This window comes from Lepidochelys kempii, chromosome 3 (genome assembly GCF_965140285.1).
Source record: "Lepidochelys kempii isolate rLepKem1 chromosome 3, rLepKem1.hap1, whole genome shotgun sequence".
Lineage (NCBI taxonomy): Eukaryota > Metazoa > Chordata > Testudines > Cheloniidae > Lepidochelys > Lepidochelys kempii.
Window position 1 is genome coordinate 41,937,513 of NC_136382.1, and position 27,566 is coordinate 41,965,078.

Sequence of the window (27,566 nt, forward strand, 5' to 3'; positions counted from 1 at the left end):
GGGAGTTGTAGGGACTCAACATCTCATAGGATCAGACATTAAATTTATGTTGTTAGGTTCTGATCTTGCAAACACTTAAACATATGCATAACTTTATTCACATGAGTCATCCCACTGACTTCAAAGGGACTGTGCCTGTCAGGAAAGCTACTCATTGGCATGCCTATTTGCAGGATTGGAGTAGATTATGGGGGAACACAAGTAGTTCAGATTTCTCTTTAGCAATATTAGAACATTATTTAAATATGTTTCATTTAATGTAATTTGGAAAAATAATGTTTGGTCAAGGATTTTTGCTTTGAACATATAATTGGGTGAGCATTTTGAGACACTTGTTTATTCTCCAATTCCCTCTCCAGTAAATATTTCATTTGGACATTTATTGGTAACCCTATTCTATCTCTTTCGTATGCTTAGTTGGCAACTGGGTAATATCAAATTTAAGGACTTTATTTGTCTCACTCAGTAAGCTGTAGTGCATTTGGGAATGGTACATCTCCTCAGCTGCAAACTAAGATGGGTCCCACTTTTTTTTTTCCTTCTGTATCCCACATCAATAAGACAAACACCCATTGAAAGGTTTCTCCTTTAGGAAATATGTAGTTCATGAACGACTGGGACCAAGGCTCCTGGATCTACTTTCTATTGGATCAACATCTACTTTCCCCTGCTCATACTGAAGTGAGAAGTGTTCCCTTGTAGGTTCCATAGCATATGTTTTATATTCATTTTGTTTCCCAGGTCCTCATTTTCTGGAGTATTTATACTGGGAAGTTACAGAAGATTGTGAGGTTTTACTTGTCTGTAAGGTGAGAAAACATATTTGGAAACATTTTCCAGGCAGTTGTATAAATCTCACAATAATATGTGAGATAACAGTAACTTGCTGGAGGATTCTCTGCTCCTTGAAGTCTTTAAACCATGCTTTGAGGACTTCTGTAGCTCAGATATAGGTTAGAGGTTTGTTACAGGAGTCGGTGGGTGAGATTCTGTGGCCTGCGTCGTGCAGGAGGTCGGACTAGATGATCATAATGGTCCCTTCTGACCTTAATATCTATGAATCTATGTAGATGATGCATTTTTAAATATTATTTGTTTTTGATAGTGAGCTAAGCAAACAAATATTTCTTGTATGAATTTAGATGACAAAACAGGACTTCTCATATTTTCAGTCAATGGTTTTGAAAAAGTAACATCTTAATTTCAAAGTAATGTATACGGAGTTCTGAGAAAGCTCTTACTGTCATTAATTGTCCTTACATGCTGTTCTAGGAGGCTTGACTATTCTAGTTGCTTTACTTTTTATAAGAACTCATAATGAGAGTAATGAATAATTAAAAGGATTTAATTTGGGAAACATCAAACTCAGGATGTTCACTGCTTTTTGAGCAGCGCAGACACTTTTGTATTAGTTTTAACTACTCATTTTTAATAGGTTTTGGGTTTCTAATTAGAGTTGATTGAATAATTCATTATGAGTAATTTATCTTACACATTTAGTAGCTTTTTTTTCTGTTCACAAATTATCTGTGAACACACATAGGACTTTAGCTTCAGCTCCTGCCCAGCATAACTGTGTGGGGAGGCAAAAGTGCCTCTAAACTGCCATTCTGCTTCTCCCAGTCCTGGAGCTGAACTGCCCTCTGGTACAAATTAGAGCAGCCACATGCCTGTCTCTAACATATATTGGCTAGTACAGCACCCTAAGGACCATTCCTCTAGCCAGAGATAGCTGAAGTGTGCCATGATCCACTCACACCTTCTCCCACCCAAGTCATGCTCTGAGCTATGTCCTCTATATATACTGAGCGAAGCAGGTGCCATCGAGTACACTACACTCACTTTAAACCCTTACAATAGGGTAGTACCAGAAGGACGGAGTTAATTTCTAGGCTCTCATAGAAGAAGGCAAGATGGTTGCCAGGGCTACTTTTCCATCAGTGGTAGATAGAGCTGATACATCTCCAAGGGTGATGGCTTCTGCCTTTATAATGTAGTGCAGGGAATCAAGGTTTCATGCTTCAGTGGTTCCAGAGAGGTTCAGAACACCAACTGAAGACCTGCCCCTTGATGAGACTCATCTGTTTAGCCAGAAGAGAGATGTGTCTTTGCACACCCTGAAGAATTCCAGAGACACCTTTCACTACCTGGATATATATACTCCTGCCCCCAACAGAAAAATTCATAGGCAATCATACAAGCCTAGACCAATGACTCAATTCTACCACCAGAGACCTTATATGAGCAACCCCAAAAGAGACACAGGGTTCAAAAGCCCCACATCTTCCACAGCAGATTCTTCATCCCAATCCCAACCCCAACCCTCAGCTAAGTGTTATTTTTTGATGGGAGATCAAGAGCTGCAAACCACTAAGTTCAACACCCGCTGATCCCCATGCACTTGTTTGGGTTTGTCTAGCACTATTTTTCAACACCTAGAGTGAAATAACAATGGATAAATAGGTTCTGAATGTCATGCATTCTGGCTATACAATAGAGTTTACATCTGTACTACCTCCAATATCTCCTTTCCCACCCCCTTTTGGGGGCTACTCTCCTGAGAAGATTCTTAAACAAGAAGTAGAATCCCTCTTACAGCAAGGAGCAATAGAGTGGGTTCCTTTCGAGTACCAAATGTGGGGTTTTCACTCAATGTACTTCCTAGTACCCAAAAGAAGAGCAGTTGGAGACCCGTTCTTGATCCTTGCCATCTCAACAGTTGTATTCTCAGACTAAAGTTTCAGATGGTCATATTGGCATCTATAATTCCATCCCTGGAGAAAGACGTGGTTTTCAGCTCTTGATATGAATGGCGCCTACATTCACATGGACATCCACCCCGCTCTTGGGAGGTTTCTCAGATTCATGGTGTGCACCAACCACTTTCATTACAGAGTACTCCCTTTTGCCTCCCCCAGGGTCTTTACCAAGGTGTTCTCTGAGGTAGCAGTCTATATCAGATGCCATGGTTTCATGTTTTTCTCCTGTCTCAACGTCTGGCTTCTTGTTGCCAGGACATGCGAAGAGCCTGTGAGTTGACGTTGCCAATGCTGCAACTTCTCTTCTCTTTAGGGGTCAATGCAAACTCCAAAAAGTCCATCCTCACCCTAACACAGACTTTAGACTTTATTGGGATGTCCTTAAATACAATCACAGCAAGGGCTTACCTGCCTATGGACAGGTTTCAGGCAATGAACAATCTCATAGACCAGGTCATAAGAAACTCTTTAGTACTTGTCAAGAGTTGTCTCTCTTTCTCTCCTGGATCATATGGCTTCATGCACTTAGGTCATGCTTTTTGCCAAGTTCCACGTTGGTTGCCTGCAAGCCTGGCCTCAAACAGTGTACTTACCAAATCTGCAGTCCAGGAGCACCATAGTTACTGTTCCCACCAAACTAATATCCCTGCTATGGTAGAAAAATCCCCACTGGGTATGTGTGGGCGTTTCATTCCTTGCCTCCTCACCACATAGGATGACCATTACAGATGCCTCCCTGTTGGGTTGGGGAGCCCACACGAACACTGTACAGCACAGAGCACCTGGACATCCCAAAAGTCCAAGATGTACATCAATATTCTGGAATTGCAAGCAGTTCAAAGGGCTTGAGAAGCCTTTCACCCATTCATTTAAGGTCACCAGGCCCTCATAATGTCAGACATCACACAATCGGATCACCCTATTGGCAGTCTGCCTCTCAGGGAACCTAGTGTACTCTCTCAGCAAACATTTTGCTGTTGATCACAAGTTGGAGCTACACGACTCTGTGATGAATAATATTTTTACTTAGTGGGGGACCCCCACCAGAAACCTGTTTGCCTCCCAAAATGAACAGGAAGTGTGGCATATACTGCTCCAGAGGTGATGCTCTACTTCTTTCATGGTCAGATCACTTGAACGATACCTTCCTTCCACTACCACTCCTATGTTGGGTCTTACAAATAATTCAGCAGGACAGAACATGAGTCATTCTCCTTGCCCCCAACTGGCCCAGACAATTTTTTGGTTTCTGAGCCTCCCATGCATGTTATCTTGGGCACCGATCATATTTCTGATATTTTCCTGTCTCCTGATGCAGTGAAACAGCAAATTCAAGCATCCCAACCACCGTCTGCTTCATTTCAGGGCTTGGTTTTTGGATGGGCATTATCCTCAGAATGATCATGCGGTGAAACTGTACTGAACATCTTTTCTAATAGTAAAAGGATTCCACTAGAAAATGTTACCTAGCCAACTGGAGACATTTTTCTATCTGGGTGCATCAAATATACACCCAGAAGCTGCCTATATGCCTCTTATTTTTGTCTATATACTTTCCTTAAGATTTGTCTATCAACTCCTTATGAGTCCACTTGGTAGCAATCAATGCATACCATCCACCTTCACAGGGTATCTTGATCTTTGCACAGCCACTGAATTGCAGATTCTGGAAAGGCCTAATCAAAGCCTTCTGCCAATAAAAAAAGCCAGGTCCTTGCTAAGCCTCCCTTTGAACCATTAGGTTCTGGCTCCATGTCTCTCCTTTCCATTCAAGTTGTATTCCTGGTAGCGATCACCTCAGCCAGGAGGATTGGTGAGCTTGGAGTCCTGATGACAGATTTACTATATTCCATAGGGACAAAGTTTCATTAAATTCACCCCCAAAGTAGTTTGCATTTCACCTGCACCAGTAAGTTCCAGAATGTCATGCATATTCAGAAGAAAGGAGGCTCCGTTCTCTTGATGTTCAGTCAGCCGTGGCCTTTTACCTGCAGAGAACATAAACAATCAGAAAGTCTCCTAGACTATCTGTCACCACAGCAGAAAGAGTTTCGGGTTAGACTATATTCTCTCAAACTGGATCTTGGGCTGTATTTTGCTCTGCTGTCAGCTGACTGATTTCCCCCCTTCTCTTGGGATAAGGGCTCATTCCACAAGAGTGCACATCAGTGGCATCAATTCAAAAAGTGCCTCTACTTGATAGCTGCAAAGCAGTTACATGGAGTTTTATTCACACGTTTGTGAGACATTGTGCCAGGGTACAGGACTCTGCTGATGCATCTTTTGGAATAGTGGTCCTTCATTTGGCTGTGCCACCTTCATCCTCACACCCTCCTTCTACTTGAGTGCTGCTTGTCATTCACCCATAGTGGAATACACATTGGGACCAGCACTCAAAGAAGAAGAGAAAGTATTTACTTTATAGAAATTAAAAGTTCTTCGAGATGTGTGGTTCCCATATATATTTCACTCCTGACCTCCTTCCCTTCTGCTTCGGGTTGTATTTTGGTTCATGGTAGAGAAGGAGCTGAAGAGGTAGTCAGTCTGCCCTGTCCTTTATCTCCTTGATCAGAGGCACAAGGTGTGCAAGAGTGCATATTCAGACCAATGATTCTCTGGCTCTGGGTGTATGGAGTGCATGCATACCCAGAGTGGAATACAGATAGGGATCACATATCTCAAAGAACCTCCAGTTACTATAAGGTAAATAACTTTCTCTCATTAGTAGCTCAGCAACAACCAACACTCACATCTTCCAGTGATTAACAAAAGAATAAAGAAAATGCAAGAAAAATTTACTACATTTCACACATCGTTTGTATCCCATTCACTCACTGAGATCATGAATTAGACACTATGTAGCGAATAAACCACTCTTGCAGGCCGCCAAGAAGACTTCCAAACAGTGGGCCAAATGCTTAGCTGGGGTAAGATGGCATTGCCCCACTGACTTTGCAAGAAATTCATTGCAGTAATCATTGCCCACAACTTGTGCAATTAGTACAAAAAATCAAAACCAACTTTAAGAACTAGGCATGCAATTGTAGGTCCTGTTTGTTCAGGGGCACAGGAAAGAGATGTACAAATACACAATAAAGAGAAGTCACAAGCTTGCTTTTATAATCATAGATTTTTTTATTACCATATTATTACCAGATTATTTTATAACCATAGATTTGAATTATCAGTTTCTCTTTCATTTTATCTTCTAAGCTCTGAACTCAGGGTTCCTTGCTGTCTTAGTTTAGCTCTCCAAAATGTGCCCAGGTTGAATGCTTAACCGTGTTAGGTAAGAGTGCATCTGCTGAAACCCAGCAACCTTTTATTAGACCTACCTTTAATTTTATGACACTGGTGTGTCTTTATTTAGTATGTGAATGCAACCAACATGAAACAGTGCAGCTTGCAAAACTCTGAGTGACAAATCTTTTAGTGAGAGACCTGCGAAATGACATAAAACAACATCAAAATTACATTGGCAGCACCTCTAAAGAGTGCTGAACTTCTGCTTCTAGTCACTCTCCTTTTAACTGCTTCTTTGAAATCACACATTAAACTCGCCCATCCAGCAGTATTCTAAGTGTCACCTGATACACAGCTATATTTCAAACATAAAGCAACGCTGAAACCGCAGCTGTAGTCTCTTTCTCCATTGTTACTGCTGAAAGGCCACTGCTGCTTCAAGGTCACTCCAACCTCCTGAGCCTTCCTCCCAGCTGCCAATGGATAATTTTGTAGCCAGAACAACCAGAGCACAAAATGATCCAGCCACTTCCCCTTCCACCCATAACTGCCCCTTCTCATCCCTGGCTACTCCCCCAGCATGACCCTAGCAGGTTGATGTATGGCTGCACATGTTGCCCCTGAGTCAACCCAGCCTGGGGGAATTATTTTGGCACTGCCCCTGCTGCCTTTAAGACCCCTGCCAAAGCAATGTAAGTGGGCCTTGGCGGGGATTGGACTCTGCCACATAATGTACATAGGCCCGAAAGAATTGTACCAGACTCTGCCTCCTAGGCAGAGAGTAGAAATTAGTGCTGATGTGGAATGGGTGCAGCTCTGGAATGCCCATTGGGATTCTGTAGTGCTCTGTAACCAGAGTCAGGACAGGCCGTGGAACTCAGGCCATAGAATCTGTATGCTACAGATGTGTTAGGACAAAGATTTGGCCCAGTGCAATTTGATTGTAATGGTTCCATACTCTGCTTATCTGATCTACACAATAGATAATAGCAAAATGTATCCTCTTGTATTGCAAATACAGTTAAATGGAGATATATTTATATATCTATGATATATATATTTATGTCAACATATAATAATATATGCTTTTTCTGTTGTGCAGGTGGCAAACACTAAGAAGGAGACATTTTTCAAATGGTACAAGGATGGTTCTGGGCTTGAGGTTAAAGAGTTGCCTGATTTACAGAAAGGAGTGTGCCAGCTAGCTATTCCAAGGGTATGATATAATCTACCAATTAGCAGTGACAATTTCTGCATAGCATTTTATCAGGTTGAGTCCTAAGACAAGTGTCACTATAGTATTTCTATGGACCATTTTGAATGAAGGTACATTTGCTACTCTCTAGTTTGCTGGCATAAGAGCTAGCGCTAATAAGAGATTGCCCATTTTTATTATCTGCTCAACCAGTTCCTTCAGGACTCGTGTATGGATATGATGTGGTCCTGATGACTTGTTGCTCCTTAATTTATCAATTTGGTCAAACCTCTCATCTCTGACAGTGTCTCATTTTTACTGCCTGAAATGAATAGGTCTGAGGTAGGAATCTCCCCAGCATCCACTACAGTGAAGACTCATGTAAAAAGATTATGTTTGCTTCTCTGTAATGGCCTCATCCTCCTTAATTGCCCCCACTGCTCCCTAGTAGTCCAGAAGACCCAGTGATCCCTTGCACATTTCCTGCTTTGATTGTAAAGCGTTCCCTGTCACTTTATTTTATCTTTGGTTATTTGCCCTTCAAAGTCCCCATTAGCTTTTCTAATTTCCAACTTACAATTTATATGCAATAGTTTATGTGCTTTCTCTTGGCTTCAATTGTGCTGGGTTAATACTTCCTGAAGGATATCTGTTTGGCTTGAATAACTTCTTGTGCCTTGACATTTAGATACACTTTGATTTTCCTCCTGTTTTCCTGCTTCTGTTTTTGTTTAGGACTTATGATTCTATTATGTAACCTCCATGCTAAGTCCAAATATTTAGATTTCCCCACTTTTGACTTTGACCAACTTCCTCATTTAAAAAAAAAATCCCCCTTTCTAAATCATAGTGTAACTTCTCTGGGGATATTGAATTTATTTATACTGTGGTCGCTATTGCTTAGCTATTATTCAACTACAGTTATACAGTTATTCAACAACAGTTACTTCTTGAACCAAATGTGGGGTGCTAATGGGACTAAATCAGGAATATTGAGGCCTCTTACGTGCTCTAGAACGAAATGTTCCTAAAAGCAATAATTTTGTCTGAAGAGAAGTTGTGTCTCTAAACTTCGTCCCAATGATGTGTCCCATTTGACTAGTTTATACATCAATAATTGAAGTTACCCATTATTAGTATCTTTTTTTAGACTTGATTGACTTTTGGATCTCACTAAACTACTCTTGGTTTACACTGATCAGAATCAGGCCATATGTATTTGTTTATATGGAACATCAGAGAGAAGCAACCTTTTGATAGATAATTGAGCTAACTTTGTTTATAGTATAGCATTAGTGATTTAGCACATGTGAATACAATAAAAAGAGCTTAATTACCAGGCCTAATCTAGAGTTTCTTCTCATTGGTAGTCATTGTTGAAACAATTCAAAATAAGATCCTTGATATAGAAAATGGTCTAGTACTTGCTTATATCTCCAGCTCTAATTTCAGTTATACAGTAAATGTGCCATGTTTTATTTCTAGTTGTCTAAAAAGAATCAAGGTGAATATAAGGCAACAGTGTCAGATGACAGAGGTCAGGATGTGACTACTCTTGATATATCAGGAAAAGGTAAAGCTCAATTTTTTATAGTGAAGTAATGCATGACTAACAATTCTTCAAAAGATGGTAAGGCATCTTCCCTTGCAAATGGATAACACAGGAAACTCTTGTGCTCTGTCTAATTTCAAAGCTTTTGCTGTTTTTTAGAGGACTCAGAAACCATATAGGCTCTGGACCAAATTCCTTCAATCTTGGACTGAGCCAAGCATTCTTCCTCAAGTAGATTTCCTCAACTATTCTTGGAGGGAAATATGCATTAATAAAGGAGGCAGAATCATAGACTATCAGGGTTGGAAGGGACCTCGGGAGGTCATCTAGTCCAACCCCCTGCTCAAAGCAGGACCAATCCCCAACCAAATCATCCCAGCCAGGGCTTTGTCAAGCCTGACCTTAAAAACTTCTAAAGAAGGAGATTCCACCACCTTCCTAGGTAACACATTCCAGTGTTTCACCACCCTCCTAGTGAAAAAGTTTTGGTCCAAAAATCTGGTCCAAAATACCAGCTTAGATCACAGGCAGCAAAAGAAGGGTTTATATGTCATGACAAATGATTGAGATAGTGGTGGACTGTTCCAGTTTAATGTGTATTCCCACACATTGCTCAGTAAAATGGTGTCAGAGTTAGTTAAAATATGTGAGTAATATAGAATGATTTATTGCCAACATAAATGTTTCTACATAACTACTACAATTTCTTTTTTTCCCCTAATATGGTGATTTTCCATATAACTTTAAACATAGCAAGGCTATATTCTGAAAAAAATTTACAGTTTGTTGGTATGTTTCCTTTTTTCTTCTCCTCAGTGTTTGATGATATAATCCTGGCAATGAGCAGAGTCATTGGTAAGTAAATGCTGTCTCTGACTTTCATGTAATATTTTGATATTAAAATTATGAGAGCCTGGGGCAAGCAGGAAATCTCTGGGAGTCACAATGCATATCCTATTATGGGCACATTATTAAGTTTCTAAATAGGGATATGATTTTGCTAATTGACTTTATTAAAGGGGAACAAAGTATTATTCCACCTGGCTTGTATTGTTTAATTACTATAAATGTCTTAGGACTATAGTTTATAGTTTTCTTCACATTAGCCTCAGGTAAACAAATGACCATTTATACAATATAGAGAGGGTCTGATTCTGATCCTACTAACACTGATGCAACTCTGGAGTTACTCCAAGGTTCCAACAGAGCTGCATCTGTGTAAAATAGGTGTGAAATCAGTATCAGATCAATATTATTTAATGATCTTTATACAAATAGTTTATTACTTTTAAAATAATCATATTGGTAATAAACTTAATAAACGGCAACAGAAGAATGATACTGGACCAGACCCTGAGCAGGTGTAAATTAGCATAGCTCCATTGAAATCAACAAACTATGCCAGTCTACACCAGTTGAGGACCTTGACCCCAAGATAATAACTATTTCCTAATTATAATTGTAGTTTTTGTAGGTGAACCCATGTGTCGAGAGGGCAAGTATTATGAAAGCCCGATTTGTCTTTTTGCACTACAATACACTGTGTTCTTTAATCGGAATATGTTTTATTTTATGCAGGTAAATCTGCTTCTCCACTGAAGGTCCACTGCACTCCAGAAGGAATAAGACTTCAATGTTTCCTGAAGTACTATGCAGATGAAATGAAAGCTAATTGGTATCAGAAGTAAGTGAGAGTGGCTGGTCAGACCCTGAATTCAGTGGGAGATTTAAATAGATGCTAAGTCTGCAGGGTTTATTTTTATTTATTATCCTTTTTATGACATTCAGATAGCACCTCCCATACCATTGATCATCCCAATGCTCCTGTAAGAGAAGAAAGTGTTATCATTCCCATTTTACAGAGGGGGAACGAAGGTACAGAGATATCAAGTGGCTTGCCCAAGGTCACAAAGGATGTCTGTTGCAGAGCCAGGAACAGAAGGTCTCCAAAGTTCCGGTCAATTGTTTTATCCACAGAAAAGGAGGGTTTGCAGGACAGCATTTTTAAACGCAGTAATTCCTTGATATTCACCAAAGAGTGTGTAGGAAATTAAGTAGTTTGAATTGGACAGAAAGGGCCTTAGTCAGCAACACATTACCCCAGTTTTATGCTCATGTAAAGCCATTGATTTTCATTAAGAAACACAGCCACACAATGGGAGTAACAGTACTGAATTGGGTTCAAGGAGCACAAGGAGAGCATCTATAAAGACTGTTCATAAGGTGAGCTTAGTAACAAATAAGTTTCACCCTTTGAACAAATGTGTTGTTCATATGACTTAAAAAGCAGAAAAACTATTTGCCTATTCACCTTGGCTCATGCTACAGGTACTTAAGATTTAAGGCAGTTTACGCCAAACCCTTATCCAGTGCATATGGGTAGAAGTCCAGAAAATAGAACACTGGCAAAGTGGAGGCATCAACAGACTTATATATATATATATACACACATATTAGAAATGTGCCCAATTGCATAATATGCTTTGCGCACAATTTTGTCTTTTAAAATAAAAAAGTAGCTATAGCTAAGCCAGAAAGGAAATTGCAATCCTGCTATGAACAGAATTATTATAAATCAGAATTATTTAGAGTTAAATCAAAGACTGAAAAAATACTGACTTTCTATTTTAAATTAAATTCCAGCTACCCATTCTTAGAAGGAGGGTAAACAATCTTTGTTTTTCATCAGCCCAGCACATAGCATAGCATGCAAATTCCCAGTCAGCACTGAATCATCCACCACACTGCATACAAATCCTAAAGCCAGCATGCAATCATCCGCTCATTGCTCAGTGGGGAGCATAACATAGTTTCTTGGCAGATATCTATCTGGTCTAGTGAGCTAAAGCTAGTTCTCTTCCGAAATGGTAAGAGTGCTGAAAAAATTCCTTTTCTCATCAAGGTAGCTCTTTGTAGGTATGAGGCCAAATCAATCCTGTTTGGACAAATTATTTATTCAGTCAAAGAGAGGATAATCCTGACTTTATCAATTTAAAAATTAATCCAGGGCAAATATGATTGAGGAGAAGGAAGGAAGGATAGACTATGTTAAATTAAGTTTGGCTAATGGGAGACAAGAGAAAGTTTAGGAAATAGTCTGGAGCAATATAATTACATCAATATTTTTTAAGACCTCCTTATTGATTTATTGTAATTGGGAAGTTTTCTTAAAAGGAATGGCACAACATGGCCTCTGATATGTAGTGTAGTTTCCTAGTGTATATTTCTCTGCCTTTCCCTGTTCATTGGCAGTATAACTATCTGGTTGCAATAGGAGAGTATAACTGAATGTTTTTGCAAGCCATATATGAAGTTCAGCTCTTTTTGAAATACTTTGTTCGCACAAAATTTTTGTACTTTTCTTTGTTATTTTTGAGTGGAAAATATCTACTTTTAAAAAAATGCACTGACAACTAACAGCTGAAAAAAAAGTCTTTGTACTTTCCCCCAAGCCCTTCAGCTTTGGGATGATAGCATGGAGAGATTCAGCCCCCCAAAAGAGGATTTTTTCTGAGGAGGTTAAGATGAAAGTCATACTGCAACTTTAACTATAGCAAAGAAAAAATAGACTCGCACAGGCTCAAGGCCACCAGTGATTGCTCTCGATGATACACAAGACTCTGCACATCCAAAAACCTCTCTGAACATACACTCATCTGAGCTCCAGGCACCTCTAGAAACAAATAAATAGAAATAAATAGAAATCTGACTCAATGACAGAGTATTATATTGAGCCCCCAGAGTCCCATCCCATCTCTGATAGTCGTGTACCAAAGCATAGGCTGGATTCCCTAAGCACCCTATCCAGACTTTACTTTAGAAATTTGCACTTCACCTTTGCTTCTTGATCCACAAACACAGATCACCAAAAGCCATGGAACTTTACAAATAAGTGAGGAAAAAAGATGTCTCAACCTGAGGGGCCAAAGGCACAAAGACACCACAGGATGTATGAGTTATGGATACCTGTAGGTGGGAGCCATCTGGTCATAAAAGGAGAAGAAGATAGATGGAACCCAACAGATATTTCTTCTCATAGATCCATGGGAAAATCAAAATGGCCTGGATTAGGATTGTGAAACCTCCCAGTTTCACCAGGAGTTTCCCAGAGTCGGGCTCTATCTCCTGGAGGATACTGAAGCCAATTTCAGAGATTTTAGGCCATTAAATGTCCAGCAGCGCAGAGGGGCTAAGGCAGGATTGTGGGGGTGGGGGATGTAGGGGCTCTGCGAGCTGCCCCTACCCCGAGTGCCGACTCCGCAGCTCCCATTGCTCCCCAGAATTGATATTTTAACTTTAATGGTTCAGAAATGTTTCATATCCATATTGGGAAGAAAAAAAGAATCCACTGTGAAATTGTTCTCAGTAATTGTAGTTTATTTGTAATTTTAAGTGCATTATGTTATCCTTTATAAATTTAATAGCCAAATATTTTATGCAGAATGTACATCAAAGGATTTTCAAACCTATTTTTGTTCATTTTTCAAGGGAGTCTAAGGTTTCTTCTAGTGAAAAGATGAGGATTGGAGGTAGTGAAGAGGTTGCCTGGCTGCAGATATTTGAGCCCACTGAAAAGGACAAAGGGAAATACACCTTTGAAATTTTTGATGGCAAAGAATCCCATAAGCGCATGGTTGATCTATCTGGACAAGGTAGAATACTGAATATATTGTAGTTATAAGACATGATGCATTTTCATTAACTGGATTAAGTGGAAGAATCACTATAAAAATGGAAAGCTATCAGCCAAATTCAGCTATGCTGTAAGTGGACCCAACTTTTCTGGATACCTTAGAGTTGAGACCATTTCCACCGAGGCTGATTTTGACCCCATATGTTCAGTTTTCATTTGATATGTTGTAATTTTATGAGAGGTTTTAAAAGAACATTAACATAGGAATGAGTGACAACATTTATGTTTACTTGTAGATAAGAACTACATTATATTTTATATAATGCACTGAAATATTTCATTACAGCTTTTGATGATGCATATGCAGAATTCCAGCGACTCAAGTAAGCCATACATTTTTTATTTAGATCCTGTAGTTAGTGCCTTAATTATACAGTAAAATATTAATTTATTTCTGTTCTTTCCCACCATTTCCAACTATAGGGCAGTGGCTTTTGCTGAGAAGAGTAAGTATATTTTACATATTTTAAGAGACAATCTACTTCTAATCTTGTGATTTTTTTTTTTATTTAAAGGCAAACCTAATTCCAAGTTCCCATGTTTTCCATAGTTCCATGACAGCAGAATCAGCACATTGCTGCAGAATTCAGCCACAGGATTTGCTGTCATTTTTCAAAAGTTGTGCGTCTAATTTTCTTTAGTTGCAAAGAAAACCTGCCAAATGAGAACTGGGTGGGTGAATCACTGCTATGCTGTCTTAGAGAGCCTGAAACAATAATTTAAGAGTTGTGAACTTTCTTCATCACACTGCAATGTTGACTCTGAAACATAATGATAGCTACCACCTGGATGCTAAAAGCCTAAATCACTCTTGCTTTGTTGTGTTCCAAAAGCTTATATTGTTCCAAAACCTCTCTAACAACTTCTTCAAGGCAATTGTATGTTTGGTACAAAAATCTGTGGCACATTGTACATTAAAAATTTGAGGGAAGCATAAAATATTTGATATCAAAATAAATAATATCAGGAATACTGTAGGGATTGTATTATTTATTTTCATATTTCATTTAATAAAAATTCCTATTTTTAAGATACTGCTTCTAAATGCTTGAAACTGCCCAAGAATTTCCTTTTGTTCTGAAGTCACCAACTTATTGCTAATACTACATCAGGATTTATAAAGATGAACATATTTAGTGAGTAATAAATTCTTTCAGACTTTGTGATGATTTGTTGTAGTATGATTATTATTTTTTAATTCCTAGATCGTGGTAAAGTGATAGGTGGTTTGCCCGATGTGGTGACTATAATGGAAGGCAAGGTAAGGATGACTTTTGTCATTGAGTCATGTTCGTATGTTAGGATTTCTGTGTTAGTGGGGAGGAGGCAGCGGTGCAGAGAAGTAGAGAACCATGCAGTGTAGCCTTTTGGATGGAGAATGTATTAATTATTATGATTAAGATTTTCAAAGCCGACCGGGGATTTAATGACAAAGTTCCCACTAATTTCAGTGGGAGTTTTGTGGTAAATGCCCCGTCAGCTTTTATTAATCTCCACCCATTATTTAATTTCAATTATTTCTTTTATTATTTACTTGGATGTTTACTGTTCTATGTGTAGCACCCCCCTGCAGCACACCAGATCTGCAAGGGTGGCAAAGTCCCTTATTCGTCCATTTCAGGGGCTTGGTGACCCCTACTTATGGTCAAGTGGGCCCAGGGTCCTGTGCGCTTGTGGCTGGGTTCATAAAATAGCAGACAACTGATAACCCTTACAACCACTAGGAGATTACAATTTATTATTGCAGTGGATGACACTTATTAATAACCTCTCAGTTCCCCACAGGAAGTTGCTATTAACTGAAGGTTGCCAATCAGTGACAGGCAGTTTTGCGGGACTGCAGCCAGGAAAGGAAGCACTGGAATGTGTATAGCCTGGGCCCTTGAGGCCAGGGCAGGGTATAGCTTTGAGAGCACAGGGAGAGGTACAATGAAGCCACATGAGGCCGCAGCTCTCTGTGCTGCAGCCCTCTTGTCTTCTGGAGTCTTGGTGCTGTGGGCTGGGAGGGGCAGCAGCAGGCCAGCCAGTAGTAAAGAGAAGGGCTGCTAAGGCTTTCCACAGGGACTGAAGGCACTGGTGCTGCATGGAACCTCTCCTTGCACTATCTGGGCTGTGCCCTGCCCTGGCATAGTTGTTAATAAGCAGCACGCCTGTTGCCAACATCTCTATCCCATTAACATTAAAGTCAATGGGATGGGATCAGTTCCTGGCAAAATGCTGCTATTAACTGAATGTTGTTAATATTGGGGTTGCTATTAATTGGCATCCACTGTTGAGGAAATCAATGACCAACAGATATTTTTCTTCTTCTTCTTTGAGTAGTGTCCCTGTGGGAGCTCCACTTTTGGTGCGCATGCGCCTCTCAAGCCCTGGATCAGAGATTTTTCTGCTAGCAGTGCCCATTTGGACCAGGCACATGCCCTGTGCCTCCTTGTGGCAGACAAAGGCCGTATAGGGATGCGTAGACAAGCCATCCTTAGTTCCTTCTCTATTGCTCGGCCTGAGCTCTAACATGCCCACCTTGAGCATGTCTCAGCTATTTCATATTCTTCTTATGGTAATATTAATTAGTGTAGTTAGTTGTTAACCTTACTAACTACAACTATTTCTATGTCTACACTAGAGAACTTACAGCGGCACAGCTGTACTGATGCAGCTGCGTTGCTGTAAGATCTGTTGTGTAGTCATTCTATGACGATGGGAGAACTCTCCCGTTGATGTAATTAAACTACGCTCAAAGAGCGACATCAGCAGGAGAAGTTCTGCCGCCAACATCGTGCAGTGCACATAGCCACTTATGCCGACGCTGCTGCATCAATGGCAGTGGCGCTGACTTAGTGTGGTAGTGAAGACAAGCTCTCAGTGTGGTGAACAAAATTAGATGGGACAAGACCAGGGTAATCCTTATAGTACCAACCCAGCCGAGACAAGCTTGGAACCCTTACCTATCTCATCTATGCATCCATCCACAGCTCAAGATACCCATCACTCCGTGTCTCATCTCACAGGATGTGGGACTCATGTTTCACCCCAGGCTAGGGGTTCTCTGCCTGCAGGCATGGTCCCTTAATAATTCAAGGGGCTAGAATCCTCCTGCTCTGACGAAGTGCAACAGGTGTTACTGAATGGTAGGAAGAAGTCAACCCGTACTGCTTATCTGCAGAAATGAAAGAGAATCTCCCATTGGTGCTGTCATTGCTACTTCCCACCTGGATCTGTGCCTCTTTCAGTCATCCTGGATTATCTCCTGGATCTGACGATATCAGGGTCATCAATTAGCTCAGTTAAGGTCCATTTGGCTGCAATATCAGCCTTTCATCTGACTATAGAGGAGTTTTCCATATTTGCTCATCCTGTATTATCTAGATTTATTAAGGGTTTAGGAAATCTCTACCTCCAGCTTAGAGACCCCACTCTGACTTGGGACCTCAACCAAGTACTCAGTTACCCTTATTAACATCCATTTGGAGCTATGGCAACCTGTTCTTTACTCCCTTTATCTATGAAGACGACCTTTCTAGTAGCCATCATGCCATTGCGTAGAGTTGGGAAGATTGGTGCCTTGATGGCAGATTCCCCCCTTTAAGGTAGTCTTTAAGGATAAGTAAAAGCGGCAAAGAGTCCTGTTGCACCTTATAGACTAACAGACATATTGGAGCATAAGCTTTTGTGGGTGAATGCCCACTTCGTTGGATGGTTTCTTTACACCCACATCCTAAATTCTTACCTAAGTTTCTCTTGGAGTTCCACCTTAACCCATCTATTCATATACCAGTGTTTCTCCTGAAGCTCTCTCTTCAGGAGTCTTGTTTTCATACCCTGGATATTAGAAGGGCACTGGCCTTCTTCTTGGATAGGACCAAGCAATTTTGAGGGTCATCCAGGCTGTTCATCTCCTTCATAGATAGATCCAAAGGATCCATGATTTCTGCTCAGAGACTATTGAGATGGATATCTGGATGTATTGTCACTTGTTATAAGACCGCAGGGATTCATCCTCCTGAAAAGGTGATAGCACATTCTATCAAGTCACATGCAACATCCACAGTATTGCTTAAGAATGTACCTGTGTCTGAGATATGTACCTGTGTGGTCTTCAGTACATACATTTGCAAAGCACTATGATTTTATCCATGCCATCAAATCCTATTCAGCACTAGGTACTGCAATTCTGTCCTCAGTTCTGGACTCAGTTCCGAAGATCCCTTCTCCCTCTGGGGAAACTGCTTAGAAGTCGCTTAAAGTTGAACACCCACAAGGACACGACTCAAAGAAGAAGAGGTTACTTACCTCATTCAGTAACTGCATTTCATCGAGATGTGTCCCCCTAAGGGTACTCCACCACTCACCCTTCCTTCCCCTCTGTTTTGGACAGTTCTCTGTGGAGATGTTCAAGTGGAGAAGGAACTGAGGGTGGTTCACCTATGCATCCCTATATAGACTCAGTGTCAGGCATGAGGAGGCACAAGCTGCATGCATGGGCCAAATGGGTACTGCTAGCAGAAAAATCTCCCATCAAGGGCTTGAGAGGCACATATGCACCTGAAATGGAGCATCCATAAGGACACACATCTCGAACTGTAGTTACCATACAGGGTGAGTAACCTCTTATATGATTTTGTGTGTGTGTGTGTGTATGAAAAACAGAACTGCCCCCAAGTTTTCCAACAGGCCTTACCTACTTAGTGCTATAGAAACCTGATGAGAAGGGCTGTTGTCCATGGTGGGAAGTCAATAGTTCTCTCCTTTTGAATGGAGTGGATCTCATGGTCTCCAGCCTTGTCCATCCTCCAGCTCTGGATGCTGGAGAGGCCTGCCAGGCTCATCTGGCAGCTAGTCCTCACAGAAGCAGGGGAGTGTGGGGGTTCAGACTCTCCATCATGAAACTGGTGGCTCTAGATCAGTCTCGAGCGCCAGCGCATAATTTGTAAAGAAAGAGGCGGCAGGGCTCAAAATAGCATCCTCCACACAGCGTGACCTTGCATGCACCGTACGTGCAAGGTCACACCTTCCGCCACTGAGAGAAGAGGGGCCAGAGCTGAAAGTGCAATCAAGTTATAAAAAGCAGTTACAACAAAAGGATGGAACATTTTCTTAGTATGAGGATATATACACATACATATGTGCATATAGGATAACTGACACTTCTAAAGGGACAGTAGGGAATCATAGAAATGTAGGGCTGGAAGGGGCCTTGAGAGGTCATTCGGTACAACCCTCTGTGCTGAGGCAGGACCAAGTAAACTTAGCCCATCCCTGACAGGTGTTTGTACAGCCTGTTTTTAAAAACCTCCAACGACAGGTGTCAGGTTAGTCACATAGAAACAGAGGCATGATGGATGCTAGCAACAACAGCTTTATTGTAAAAAGAATGTGTACTGTCTCTAGCTCTCGATAAAGATGTGCTGCACTATTCTTCACATACCACCACCTAGTGACTAAACGTAATGCAATTGAAACTTTCCATCACCTCTTTTCTTTTCTGCATTTTAACAATTTTTAAAACTATACAATTGTTTTTTTCAAACTAACTTTACATCTCAACACATGTCCATCTGTTAATTATCCCTAAATCACACTGTTTTTTCAACTCTGTGGACAGAACAGATAACTTAGTGAATAGGCTGTCTTTTTATTTGCAAGTTTCAGAGTAGCAGCCGTGTTTGTCTGTATCTGCAAAACTAAAAGGAGTACTTGTGGCACCTTAGAGACGAACAAATGTATTTGAGCATAGACTTTCGTGAGCTACAGCAAGGGCTCTCTCAAGCAGGTTTGGAGTAGGTGAATCTTCTCTTGGTTCTTCATCTGCAGTTTGTAGAGTTTGTTCAGTTGATTGTTCATTCTCTGGAAAAAACTGAAGATGTTGATGGTTCCTGTTGAACTCTCCACCATCTGTCTCAATAGCAGTCTGTTTTCTTTACTACAGCAGGAGTTGTCCATCCTTTACCTCCATCCAGTTTTGACACAAACATTATTACCAGGTTCCAGATCAGGCAATTATCTGAGTGATATAGGCTATAGAAGTGTTCATAAGATCTTTTTGCCTTTTGATCCAATTTGGCTACTCTTCTTAGGTCTGGCCACTTTGGGGCTGAATTCTTTTCCAGGGTTGGAACAGTAATCCTGACTTGCCTTCCCATTAGTAATGATTAACAGTGTAGATCAGAAGAGCAAGGAATGGATCTTCCTGGTTCAATATTTTCTTGGCTGTCTGAACAGCCCTCTCAGCCTCTCCATTTGCTTTTGGGTAACGTGAGCTGCTAGTGATGTGTTCAAAATCATATTTTGTGTAGAATGACTTAAATTTTAGCTGTGGTGAATTGTGGTCCCCATTGCCCATCAGTAGTTGTTCTGGAACAGCACAGTGGATGAATGTGCTCTTTAATTTCTTGGTAACACTGTTACATGTTGCATCTTTCAGATATATTGTTTCAATATCTAAAAAAGTAATCCACTATAATTTGGTAACGGTGTCCTCCGAATTCGTATAAATCTTCTGCTAGCCTCTCCCGGTGTCTGTCTGGTAGAGGTATTATTAGAGGTGCTTTGCGTTGTGTTGGTCTGTTAGTACTGCAATGTTTGCATGAAAATACTTCATTCTTCATATCCTTGCTGATTTCAGGCCACTACACTGACTGACTGGCTCATTCACAGCATTTACTTAGTCTTTGATGTCCTTCATGGATGTGATTTAGAATTTCTCCTCTCAAAGATGGCAATGTGATCACCTTTAATCATTAGTCCGTTGGACTCACTTAATTGTCTTCATACAACAAAATAGTCTTGTGCCATGGCTATAGTGTTCTTGAGATACTTGAGCCATCCTGTTTGAATATAACTAAAAACTTATTTGAATTTGCTTATATGCCCAGGTAGCTTTTTGTAGCAGGTATGGTCATGCACCTCACACTGGGCTGGAAGCTTCCAATTAACAGTCTTTCCATAAATATCCAGTTTCACCCTCCACGCTGGCTATGTGTCATTACACGTGCTTAAACCCAGAAAAAATGGCTCTTGATTCTCGGTGGTCACTTCCTATACTGCCTTTGTTAGGCAGAGAGCTGCAAAATGTCCAATTTTTGTGCATTTATGGCATTTGGCTCCTTTATCTGAGCAATCTTGGACTGTGATCTTTCCCACATCTTGTGCATTTAATCTGAAAAGTGTTATGTCTTACCTGGGGCTTACCCCACATTGCCTTTGAGGATTACTGCAGTTGCTTTTTGCAGCTGTGCTATATGTCCTGTTGTGACCCTGTTTGTAAGTCACTTCTAGGTTTCTTTCTGGCAGTCACTCGTCTCTGTTTTGATTTTTGATGATCTCTGATTGTCTTGCCATTTCTATTTCTGTGTGAAGGGTTAAATCTCTCTTCATTTGCAGTTTATCTGCAGTCCCTGTCGAAAATGCCAATCGGTATTCTGTCTCTAATATGCTCTTTCTTTTTGTCTTCAAAATCACAGTTTTCTGCCCTGTCAGGCAAGTCTCTTATAAAAGGTTCCACAGATTCCCCAGGATTTTGGACCTGCTGGTAGAAAAACGCTTAGTTATAAACCACATTATGCTGAGGTATAAATTGCTCATCAAACATAGCCAGGACCACAGCGTAACTGTTCTTGTGGCTTTCCTCTCCAAAGGCAAAGGACTTAAAGATATAATCAGCTTTCCTGTCCATGGCATAGACTAAGTAATGTGCACCTCCCTGAGATTACTTGTGATGCAAAAACATGGAAACTACTCTTTCCAAACAGGCCACTCTGATGGCCCGTTGAAGTGAAGCTCTCTGGGGAGTGAAACTTTGGCATTTTGATGAAATTCTGCAGTTTCTTTTGTTTTTCTTCTAACACCATGTCAGGTTAATGACAAAGAGACAAAGACAAAATGGATGCTAGCAACCACAACAACTTTATTGTAAAAAGAATGTAGACTGTCTCCAGCACTCAGTAAAGGTGTGCTGCAGTATTCTTCATAAAGTTAGTGACAAAATAGTATACTGCAACCTCCCTTAGTAACCTATTCCAGTACTTAACTATTCTTATAGTTAGAAAATTTATTCTAATATCTAACCTTAATCTCCCTTGCTGCAGATTAAGATGATTACTTCTTGTCCTGCCTTCAATGGACATGGATCATCCTCCTCCTTTTAATAGCCCTTAGTGTATTTGAACACTGTTATCATATGCATGGTTTTTAAGGTGACCACTGTAGTTCAGTAAACCAGAGCAGCCCCAAATACGCAAGAGTGACAATTTGGGATATATACATGCATCCTAGGTATCGGCACTCTGATTCATTCTCAATATTGACATATTAAAAAATCTTCAATATTGATGGGTGTTGAGGGCAAAGTGGTGACATTTAGACATTATGTTCTCTCTCAAATGCTGCAGTTTACATAATTATTGCTTAAGCAAACAGTCACTTTTAAAAACTGCTCTTTTATTTTAATAAAGTATAAGGCCTGATCTTACTCATATGGGTAACTTTATCCATAAGAATAGTTCTATTGATATTGAAGTTACTCAGAAGTATTAATGTTTACAGGATTGGGCCCACAGTTGGGGAGTCCTCTGACATGGGAAGCATGTGGTACCCATAACTGCTTGTTTTTTCAATGTGCAGCATTTAAATGTACAGCAGTTCTGAGCACATTTAATAAGCCACTCCCTACATTCTGAATTGTTTTAATAGATCCTGTGGTCTTGAATAATTTAAATGGAGTTCAAGAAAACAATTAATTGTGTACATGCGCGCACACACACAGACAATTACCTTTCTGGGTCCTGAGAGTTTGTAATTGGGAGGCTGAAGTGAGGGTGGAGGAGCAGGGAGTATATCTGTGGAAGAGGCTGGGGTTTTTTAGTAAAATGGTGGATGTCTGAAGCAGTTCAGTGGCCTGAAATGTTAGAAATAACTCCATTAGAGTGCGATTTGTGGGCAGAATGAAAGGGAGGCAGTCAAAGGTGCATTATATTTGAAATGAACCACATGACTATACACTGTCTCATGTAGGTCTTCCATTTATTGTACTGATATCATCACCACATATATAGTGCATAGACAGGCATATATATTATATAAATATATCTGACATAAATTTCTCTGTCTTATACTTGTAAACTGTACTGTGTATAAAGACATATTCTCCTTAAAGTGTTATTATTTAACCATTAAACAGAGCCTAGATGACTGGAGAGTCTATAATATTAATTGCTTTCACTGTGAATTTAAACATCTCCAGTAATATTCTTGGGAGGCTCGCAGCTGAAGTAGTTTGCTCAGCTCTTCCAATGGTGCGTAAGTAGAAACTTCAAGGATGTTTTTAAATGTATCATTGTCTGAACATCATGTTAGACTAATGGCTTGCCAGGAGTCTGCTGCAGGCAAGACTGCAGTGACAGTCCAACTTACCATCGTCAGACAATGTTACCCTGGGGCTATTATTGAATCACAGTCACTGGTAAGATGGTGGAAAGCTTGTGTCAAAAACAAGGAAAGTTAAAAATATACTTTATGTATCTGTATTTTCAGTCTTCACAAGTCTAAATATATGTATATTAGCCTCCGCTTGATGAGTGAAGCTAAAGTTACACCTCAAAAGGAACCCTTAAACAAGTGTGATCCTTATATATATTGTGGATTCCTTCTCTCCCTCTTCCCAGAAGACCATAGGATCATAGAAATGTGGGGCTGTAAGGTACTTTGAAAAGACAACTAGCCCAGTCCCCTGCACTGAGGTAGGACCAAGGATACCTAGGCCATCCCTGACGGGTGTTTATGTAACCTGCTCTTAAAAAACTTTCAGTGAATGGGATTCCACAACCTCCCCTGGAAGCCTATTCCAGCACTTAACACTGTACTTATATTTAGAAAGCTTTTCCTAATATCTAACCTAAATCTCCCTTGCTGCAGATTAAGCTGATTACTTTTTATCCTACTTTCAGTGGACATAGAGAATAATTGATTACCATTCTCTTGATAACAACCCTTAATATATTTGAAAACTGTTATCCAATCTCCGCCCTCAATCTTCTTTTCTCAAGACTAAATGTGCCCAATTTTTTTAACCTTTCCTGAGAAGTCAGGTTTTCTAAACCTTCTATTATTTTTGTTGCTCTCCTCCATACTCTCTCCAGATTGTCCATATCTTCCTTAAAGTGTGGTGCCCAGAACTGGACATAGTACTGCAAGTGAGCCTCACCAGTGATGAGTAGTGGGACAATCACTTCCCTCGTCTCACGTACAATACTCCAGTTAATACAATCCAGAATTACTTTAGCCTTTTTAGCAACTTCATCACCTTGTTGAACCAATGGAACAGACTGCCTAGGGAGGTTGTGGAAGCTCCTTCCCTGGAGGTTTTCAAAAGGTGGCCGAAGAGCCATCTGTCTTGGGTAGTTTAGAGACAACAAATCCTGCACCTTGGCAGGCGGTTAGACTAGATGATCCTTGCTGTCCCTCCCAACCAATGATTCTATGATTCTATATTCCATTTCTGATCCACTATAAACCACAAATCCTTTTCTGCAGTATTACTGCCTAGCTAGATATTTGCCATATTGTAGTTAGGCACTTGATTTTTCCTTCCTAAGTGTATAGTACTGTGTTCTTGTTGAATTCAGACTAATTCTCTAATTTGTCAAGGTCATTCTGAATTCTAATTTTATCCTTCCAAGTGCTTTAGACCTCTCCCAGCTTGGTGTTATTTATCTGCAAATTGTATACTCTCCTCTCCATTACTGGAGTCACTAATGAAAATATTGAACCAGACCTAGGACAGACCCCTGCAGGACCCTACTAGATATGTCCTCCCAGTCTGACAGTGAATCACTGATAACTACTCTCTGAGTACAATCTTTCAACCAGTTATGCACCCACCTTACAGTGATTTCATTTAGACCACCTTTTCCCAGTTGGCTTATGAGAATGTCATGTGAGACTGTGTGAAAAGCCTTACTAAAATCAAGATATATCACATTTACAGCTTCTCCCCATCCAGTTGGCCAATATTCTGTCAAATAAGGAAATTAGGTTGGTTTGGTATGATTTGTTCATGACAAATCTACTCTGGTTATTCATTATGTAGCCCTATTATCCTTTAGGTGCTTACAAATTGATTGCTTAATAATTTGTTCCAGTATCTTTCCAGATATTGAAGTTAGGCTGTCTGGTCTATAATTCCCCAGATCATCTTTCCCCGGATCCCCTTTTAAAGATAGGTACTATATTTGTCCTTTTCTAGTGCTCTGGGACCTCAGCCATCCTCTGAGTTCTCAAAGATAATCACTAAAGGTTCTAAGACTGCTTCAGCTAGTTCCTTAAGCACAGTAGGGTGGATTTCATCCGGCTCTGCTGACTTGAATATGTCTAATGCAGGGGTTGGCAACCTTTCGCACGCAGCCCATCAGGGTAATCTGCTGGTGGGCCATGAGACATTTTGTTTATGTTGACTGTCTGCAGGCATGGCCCCCCGCAGCTCCCAGTGGCCGTGGTTCACCATTCCCGACCAGTGGGAGCTGCGGGAAGCGGCATGGGCCGCAGTGACGGGCTGGCTGTTGCTTCCCGCAGCTGCAATTGGCCGGGAACAGTGAACCATGGCCACTGGGAGCTGTGGGGAGCCAGGCCTGCAGACAATCAATGTAAACAAAATGTCTTACGACCTGCCAGTGGATTACCCTGATGGGCTGCGTGCCGAAGGTTGCTGACCACTGGTCTAATGTACCTAAATATTTTGGCTTGCAGTCCTTCTCCTTTGTTGCTAATATTAATTGTGTTAAATATCTGGTCACAATTTACCTTTTTACTGAAGACTGATGCAAAATAGGCATTAAACTCCTCAGCCTTCTTGACGTTGCCCATTGTTGGCTCTGCTGAGTAGAAGACCTACACTTTCCTTTGTCTTTTTCTCTTGTTCCTAATGTATAATAAGTGTGGTGACAACCAGCATGCTCAAATAAACCTTCTGTTTCACTGATGCCTAAAATGATTTTTCTTTTCCTTAGACTTTGAATCTGACCTGTTCTGTATTTGGAAATCCTGATCCTGAAGTGGTGTGGCTTTGGAATGACAAGAAATTTGAACTTAATGAACATTATTTAGTTGCACTGGAGCATGGAAATGTTGCCAGCTTTACAATCAAGGGAGTGTCCTCAGAGGACTCAGGCAAATATAGCATCAATGTCAAGAACAAGTATGGTGGGGAAACAGTGGATGTCACTGTAAGTGTGTACAAACATGGTGAAGAGATGCCTGACATTAAACTTTCCCAGTTTGCTAAACCACGGATAATACCACCACCAGCACAAGCCACAGAACCTCCAGAAAAAGCAAAAACAACCTCCACAGCTGAGAAATCCAGTAGGAAATAAAGTTTGAAAACCGTGTTTGACATACAAAACCATATAGATGAGCTGTAGTTGAAGTGTTGCTGCAAATAGGTAACTGCCAGTGTCCAAGGAGATGAGCTTTTAAAGCAGAGGTGGGCAGACTACAACCCAGGGGCCACATCCTCCAGCCTGTTTAATCTGACCGTTGAGCTCCCACTGCGGAGCGGGATTTGGGGCTTGCCCTGCTCCCACGCTCCAGCTGGGAAGCAGGGTCGGAGACTGTTCCGCATGTGTGTGCCGAGGCTCCTGGAAGCAGCAGCATGTCCACCCTCCGGCTCCTACGTTTAGAGGTATCCAGGGGGCTCTGCGCACTGCCCCGACCCCAAGCGCCACCCCTGCAGCTCCCATTGGCTGGGAACTGCGGCAAATGGGAATTACAGGGGCGGTGCCTGCAGAAGGGGCAGCATGCGGAGCTGCCTGGCCACACCTCCACATAGGAGCTGGAGGGGGGACATGCCGCTGCTTCCAAGAGCTGCTTGATGTAAGCGCTGCCCGGAGGTTGCACCCTTGACTTCCTCCCATGCCCCAACCTCCTGCCCCAGCCCTGATCCCTCTCCTGCACCCCAACCCCCTGTCCCAGCCTGGAGTCCCCTCCTGCACCCTGAACTCCTCATTTATGGCCTAACCTCAGAGACTGCACCCCAGATAGAGCCCTCACCCCCTCCTGTACCCCAATCCCAATTTCATGAGCCACCACACAATTTCCATACCCAGATGTGGCCCTTGGGCCAAAAAGTTTCCTCACACCTGTTTTAAAGGCATGCAGTTGTGCAACAGTATTGTACATTTGTGCAATTATATCTTTATGAAAAAATACAATATGGCACGACTTACAAATAGCAACAGGCCCAATATCTGCCATTGGTTTAATTATCAATGGCAGTTTCTATAAAGTTACAGTGATATAAATTTTCTTCGCTGAGAATCAGTTCCCCAGCAACAAAAGTAGCATGCTGTAGTTAAATATGCATTCAGAGCTGCACTTACTCATTACTCACTTGTGGAGTCTCTTTGACTTTGAAGGTGCTCCTCATATGAGTAAGGGAAACTGAGATGGCCACTGTAGTCTGTATTTAGTAGCATTGTTATTCTGTACTGCAAGCTGATCTTTGGTAGTGCTCTACAGATGATCACAGTGGACTTGTTAAAGCATAAGTTACATGGTTGTATTTTGTTTTTCTTGCTTTGTGCTGATAAAACTTAAAAAGTCACCTTGTGCTTCTCACTGCACCAAATCACACCTAACTAATTTGGTTTATTCTCTTTCATTGTTTAATTATGGCTTATTGCATAGTTTCACAGCTGGTAGCATGCAGACAATTGATTTTCAATAAAGAAAACAAACTATGGTTAATCACCGTCACTGTGTGGCACTTACAACATTACGTTTGCTCTTTATGGTATGGGTCAAGATGCAAATTTAAATTGGAAAAACAAGACATGTATACAATTGTGCAGCTTTCTAGGGTTATTATGGGTCAGATCCTGCTTTTGCTAAAACCAATGGCAAGACTCTGATGTCTATGGAGCAGGAGCTTAATATTAGACCCTGATTCTGCAGATACTTAAGCATGTGCTTACCTTGAAGCATGTGAGTAGTCCCATTGCATCAATTTTAGTGGGACTACTCAAGTGCACTTGAATGTTGGCAGGACTGGGGTTTTAGGGCCAGATTATCTATACAATTACAGCCCCATTGTCCATGCAGGCTCTAATCTGTTCATAAATGCCCAGCAGAGAA

At 40.9% G+C, this 27,566-nt stretch overlaps 1 protein-coding gene across 1 annotated transcript in view; it reads left to right on the top strand.

Moving 5' to 3' along the window:
* Positions 1-26,055, top strand: part of MYOM2 (myomesin 2) — a 98,176-nt gene extending 72,121 nt beyond the window's left edge. Inside the window, exons 27-36 of the mRNA XM_073336199.2 lie at positions 742-809; positions 7,105-7,218; positions 8,683-8,770; positions 9,566-9,604; positions 10,328-10,433; positions 13,238-13,401; positions 13,729-13,765; positions 13,866-13,888; positions 14,648-14,703; positions 25,442-26,055. Of these exons, the coding sequence (XP_073192300.1) occupies positions 742-809; positions 7,105-7,218; positions 8,683-8,770; positions 9,566-9,604; positions 10,328-10,433; positions 13,238-13,401; positions 13,729-13,765; positions 13,866-13,888; positions 14,648-14,703; positions 25,442-25,807 (1,061 nt within the window). The 3' untranslated portion in view covers positions 25,808-26,055. The remainder of the gene's footprint in view (positions 1-741; positions 810-7,104; positions 7,219-8,682; positions 8,771-9,565; positions 9,605-10,327; positions 10,434-13,237; positions 13,402-13,728; positions 13,766-13,865; positions 13,889-14,647; positions 14,704-25,441) is intronic.
* Positions 26,056-27,566: the final 1,511 nt, after the last annotated feature.